This window comes from Myotis davidii, unplaced genomic scaffold, assembly GCF_000327345.1.
Source record: "Myotis davidii unplaced genomic scaffold, ASM32734v1 scaffold4, whole genome shotgun sequence".
Lineage (NCBI taxonomy): Eukaryota > Metazoa > Chordata > Mammalia > Chiroptera > Vespertilionidae > Myotis > Myotis davidii.
Window position 1 is genome coordinate 75,768 of NW_006294707.1, and position 5,593 is coordinate 81,360.

General features: G+C 55.6%; 1 protein-coding gene across 1 annotated transcript in view; it reads left to right on the forward strand.

Annotated features, from left to right (window-relative positions):
• The window catches only part of LOC102762934 (DLA class II histocompatibility antigen, DR-1 beta chain), a gene marked incomplete at its 5' end in the record, with an annotated part of 8,714 nt that extends 4,658 nt beyond the window's left edge, over positions 1 to 4,056 (forward strand). The window contains 4 exons of the mRNA XM_006769164.2: positions 285 to 554; positions 2,413 to 2,694; positions 3,354 to 3,464; positions 3,905 to 4,056. Of these exons, the coding sequence (XP_006769227.1) occupies positions 285 to 554; positions 2,413 to 2,694; positions 3,354 to 3,464; positions 3,905 to 3,942 (701 nt within the window). The remainder of the gene's footprint in view (positions 1 to 284; positions 555 to 2,412; positions 2,695 to 3,353; positions 3,465 to 3,904) is intronic.
• Between the last annotated feature and the right edge of the window lie 1,537 nt (positions 4,057 to 5,593).

Sequence of the window (5,593 nt, forward strand, 5' to 3'; positions counted from 1 at the left end):
TGAGGGAGAGGCTGGGGGTGAGGAGGGGGGGCGTCTAGGAGGAGGCGGTGATGGCACAAGTCCTTCCCAGCCTGGAGCCCGGAGCCCGCGGGGCAGCCCAGTGGGTGCTCAGTGGCTGAGGGTCCCAGGGGTCTCCCTGCCCTGTGGCCTCCCAGCCCTAGAGGAGGGGCCCCGGCGCTGGCAGTGGTGGTGCCGGGTCCTGTGTCCCCACCGCCTGGCTCCCCGCACTGGGCAGCATGGCCATCCTCTCTCACCAGGGTGATGGGTCCTTCCTGTCCCCGCAGCGCATTTCCTGGGGCAGGCCAAGTCCGAGTGTCATTTCTCCAACGGGACGGAGCGGGTGCGGTTCCTGGACAGATACATCTACAATGGGCAGGAGGGCGTGCGCTTCGACAGCGACGTGGGGGAGTACCGAGCGCTGACTGAGCTGGGGCGGCCCGACGCTGAGTACTGGAACAGCCAGGAGGACATCCTGGAGGATGCACGGGCCCAGGTGGACAAGCTCTGCATGTACAACTACGAGGTGTCTGACAAATACCTGATGCAATGGCAAAGTGAGCGAGGGGGTAGGGGAGAGGGTGGGAGTGGGAGCGGGGCCGGGGGTGCGCACACAGGGCTGTGAGGAGCACCCTGAGGGGCCTGAGGGCAGCAGTGGGGACCCTGAGGTCCTGTCCTGTGTAGGGCATTTCCGGGGGTGCCCAGTCCTGTCCAGTGGGGGGAGGGTTTGGGGAGCAGCGAGGAGGGAGAGAGGTGGGAGGTGGGAGGAGGGAGTCGGTCTGTCTTGGCCAAACCCCCCCTGACCCTGAGCCCTGGAATGGGGTGCTGGGTGCACAGGCCTGTCCCTGTGTGGAGGGTCAGGCTGGGTGTGAGGGGCGGGGCCTCCGAGGCACCTCTGGCCTCTCTGAGCTCCTGTCAGGTCTCAGTGTCTTGTCCCCCCCTCAGTGCCCTGTGTTTACAGAGGGGGTGATGGGGAGCCAGGGTCTCATTGTAATTGTGTTACTTAACACACTGATGTCACATCTACACAGGCTGACAGCATTTAAGTAATCAGATGTTAACTGTTAAGAGTTGAGACAATTTACCTCACATTCTATTTTGTTAAATATTTTTTCAATATTGCCAAATACTCATTAGAAAATTTGTTTTTTTATATTTAATTTAACCACCTTTGATTTCTAAGGATCTTGAACAGTTTTCACATATGTGTTGGCTAATGGCTGTTCCTGCTCTAGGAATGGCCTATTGTCCGTCTTCCCTGGGGTCCTGGCCTTTTTCTCAGTGAATTTCCGGGTTCTCTAGGCAGCAAGATGGACACTTTGCTAACATGGATTCAGCATTTTCTCCTGCTCCTGGCTTGTGATTTCATTCTGTTTTATTTCTTTCCATGTTAACAATTTAAACATCTTTAAGATAATGAAATGCACTCCAAAGTTGCTAGCAATGACTTACCATCAATCTTAAATATACCCTTTTGGGATACAGTAAAAATGTTTCCCCCAAGTTTATTCTCCTTCTCCTCCTCCAAATCTATATTTATTGAGCCTGGTCTCAGCAGGGAGCACACGTATTAATCAGTCCTAGCCCTGCCCTGAGCTCAAATGTCAGCTGGAAAAGACAGACAATTATAAAATGACAGGAATCCCAATAACAGGTCAGCTTCTTTTGAGAAGGAGCGGGTTGCTCAGTGAGTGTCACTATGAGTGTTATGAGTGCTGCCCTGCTCCTCCCTCTCCCTCAGGACTCAGCCCCAGAGCTAGGGAATGTCCCGTCTTTCCTGCTTCCGGGGGAACCATCTCTGTGTTCTCAGGTGTGATCACAATCCCAGGACTACACACCCTGAGTCCCCATCTCCCCAAGCTCTTCCCCAGTTTCTCCCTCTGCTCTCCTTATGTTCTCTCTCCATATGTGATAAACAGCTGACATACAGTGACGGCTACGTTCCAGCCGCTGTTGTACATGTTTCAGGCCCATTGGTCCTCATATGTCCTTAAGCGGTGAGTTAGCATTATCACCCCCTTTGCAGGTGAGGAGCTGAGCAGAGAGGATCCCCCAGGATCAGCCAGTAAGAGGCACAGCCTGGATGTGACCAGGCAGCCCTGCCCCAGAAATCACACTGGAACTCACACACTCTGTGCCTCGCAAAGATTTGTAAACACTTCATTCAACAATGAGTAACTGTTTCAAATTATGGAATAAAAAAAACCCACACAAATTTCCTCAACATTTCTCGTATCCAGTGGCCCGTCATATAGACGGAGATTCAAGGCCCATGGCACTACCTCCTGCGGGGCCACAGGGCAGTTGAGTGGAGCTGCCCGGGCCTGGAGCCTGGGACAGGAGACGAGGCCGAAGTGGGGCAACCAAGGGGCCTGCCTGTCTTGCTCACGTCTCCCTCCGCCTTCTCTGTCCCAGCGGAGCCCACAGTGACCGGGTATCCTGCAAAGACCCAGCGCCTGCAGCACCACAACCTCCTGGTCTGCTCCGTCAACGGCTTCTCTCCAGGACACATTGAGGTCCGCTGGCTGCGCAACGGCCAGGAACAGGAGGCCGGGGTGGTGTCCACGGGCCTGATCCGGAACGGGGACTGGACCTTCCAGATCCTGGTGATGCTGGAGACAGTTCCCCGGAGCGGGGAGGTCTACACCTGCCAAGTGCAGCACCCCAGCAGCCCCAGCCCTGTCACCGTGGAATGGAGTGAGACGCCCTCTGACCTCACATGCCTCTCCCCACAGGGGCCTTTTCTTGTCCCTGAGGGTCACGGTCCCCTCTCCCCACACTCCGTTTTCCTTTGCTTGTGTCTCTTGTTCAGCACAAGCCACAGGGTAGCCCTGTGATCACTTCTGTGGACACCCATAGCCCTGGGAGGCCGCCATGCCTGCCCTGCTCTGAATTCCCACACTCTCCCTGTCATAGTGCCCTTGGCCCTGGGCACCATCCCCTGTGGGCTGGGCGGGTGCTTCTGCCTGCGCTGAGCTGCCCACTGTGATCTGGGAAGAGGAGCATCCTCCACAGTGTGGGCACCTTCGTGCCGCGGGAGAGGCCCGTCTGCTCTGCCCTCTGTAGCTCTGTCACCCGCGCCAAGTCCTGGAGGTCACCAGCCCCAGGGCAAAGCCGCCTCAGAGGCCAAAGCAGTGGCCTTGGGTTGGGAGTGAGGGGACCTGAGGCCAGTGCCTGGGCCTTGTACCTGCTCAGTGTGACGTCGGTCATGTTCCCAGAAATTTCTGCTTTCTCTGCTTCTTCTAGGGCAGCTCCCTCCCTGCTTTCTCCCCCCCACCCCTAGCTCTCAATCCCAGGGTCTCCATTAGAGAAGTTGCTTTGGGCTAAAACCCATTGAAACCAGCTTCTTCTCTCAGGGGCCCAGTCTGGATCCGCCCAGAGCAAGATGCTGAGTGGAGCCGGGGGCTTCATGCTGGGGCTGCTCTTCCTCGGGGCGGGGCTGCTCATCTACTTCAGGGCTCAGAAAGGTGAGGGGCCTGCTGGCAGCCAAGGCCCCGAGACGGTTGGGGGACCTGGGGCTTTGCTGGGTGAGCTCTGGGTATGGCAACGCCATAGAAGCCTCTATTTCCCTGTGGGTCTCACGTTCCCTGGAAATGCAGAAATAACCAGCTCCCGGTCCTCAGGGTGGAGACATGAGGAGTCATGGCTGTGGGGGTAGAGAGGGGTTAACACGCACAGGGATTTGGGTGCAGATCCTGGGGTACAGGGAGGAGCAGGCCCTGAAGTCACTAACTTGACACTGAACTGTAATGACTTCGGGGTCACTGCTCACAGCCTCTGCTCTTGTCCTGCTCTGGTGTCAGCGGGTGGGGGTACTGCTGGAGCTCAGGTGGCCTGGGCGGGGACCCTGTGTTTGGGGACACACTTACCTTCATATCTTTAAGTGGCATCTTTCTTCTCTTCCCAGGACACTCTGGACTTCAGCCCACAGGTAACGCTCTCTAATCCTCTCTTAGGGACACATTCGGTTTCCCTAGAACAGAAGGTGCAGGGGAGGAGCCAGGGGACAGGTAAAGGGGAGCCTGGGTGTGGCTCTGGCGGCCGCTTACACTGCAGGGTCTCCTCACAGCCTGAAGAGGTTTCCTGCTGGGCTCTGACTCCACAAGGAGAGCCTCTTCGAGCTCTGGCTGGGTCCTGGCTCCTGACCCCACAGCAGCTCCTCCCTGCTGGTTCCTTCCACCCTGGACCTGGAGGCCCCAGTGTTGACTGCAGAACCTGAGCTCCATCCCTCCCTGTCCCTGTGTGTTCAACCCTCACTGTCTGCTGAGCACCTCAGCCTACCTCTGCCCACATCCTATATAATAAAGTGCTTGTATGCAAATGGTCATCACACCCTCACACCATCACACTGTGATGCCCTTATGCTGTCACAGTCTATCACCAGGAGGATGGGTGCACAGTGGGTGTGCACGGGTTCTGGTGATGCGTGCTTGTGGAGCCATGGAAGTTGGTCTACCTGCTCCGGCCTACCTCTTTGGAACAATCCATTGAGGAACTCCTGATGGGTGGGCAAGGCCTACCACTTTGGGGAAATTGATTGCGGGGCTCCCAAACTGTGAGAGGGCACAGGCCAGGCTGTGGAACCTGCTTTCCCCAAGTGCATGAATTTCTTGCACTGGGCCTCTAGTCTATATATATATAAGTCTAAGCGACCTTTATGATGGAAGGACCAGAATAACCAGAACAAATGATTCATCTGGTTGTTATGACAGGCATTGAATACCAAGGGGCAGACACTCAATGCTGGAGATGCCCCGTCATGGTCAGTGCTCTCCCAGAGCAGGAGCACAGCTCAGCTGACAGCCCACTAGCCTGGCAACAGGCATTCACGCCCTCAGTTGTCCTGCACCTTCAATCTCTAGGAACAGGCCAGACACCAGTGCAGCCAGCATGATCCTGGCAGTGCCACTGGCCTCCTTGAAGTCGGCCTCGGGCACAGCAGCTGCTTCCCCGCCCTTGAAGAAAGGATATAAAAGCGGCCACAAGTTGGCTTCCTACAAATGGCGCAAACATCAGTAGGACGGATCTGCATCCCGGGCCAGCAAGGGCATCTCACTACCTGCTCAGAGGGCCAATCACATCCTGGCCCTTCTCCACCTGCCTAGGGACCCCACCCATACTCCAATTCATGCACAGAGCCTCTAGTTTCTTTGTAAAGTTTTCCTCAATTAAATATGGAGTGAAAAAAAATGAAAACAAAACAAAACAAAACAAAAAATATGGAGTGAAATCATCTGCCTCACACAGCTTCAAAGACAGGAAGTAGAAAGAAAAGGTTTCCTTGTTCCCTTCATGCTTTTTCATGAGTTTTCCATCCTGTAATTCGGCCTGGTTCCTGAGCCAGAAAAGAGCCTGCAATGGACCCTGACAAGGTGGTCTCCTACATTGGTGTTTCACAAAGACAAGCACACAGGAACCCTTGCTCCTGGGATATGAAAAGGAGACAACAAGTATAAGAAACGCAGGCTGGCCCAGTTGGTGTGGCTCAGTGTTTGAGTGTCAACCTATGAACCAGGAGGTCACCATTCAATTCCAGGTCAGGGCACATGTCAGGGTTGTGGGCTCGATCCCCAGTAGGGGGTGTGCAGGAGGCAGC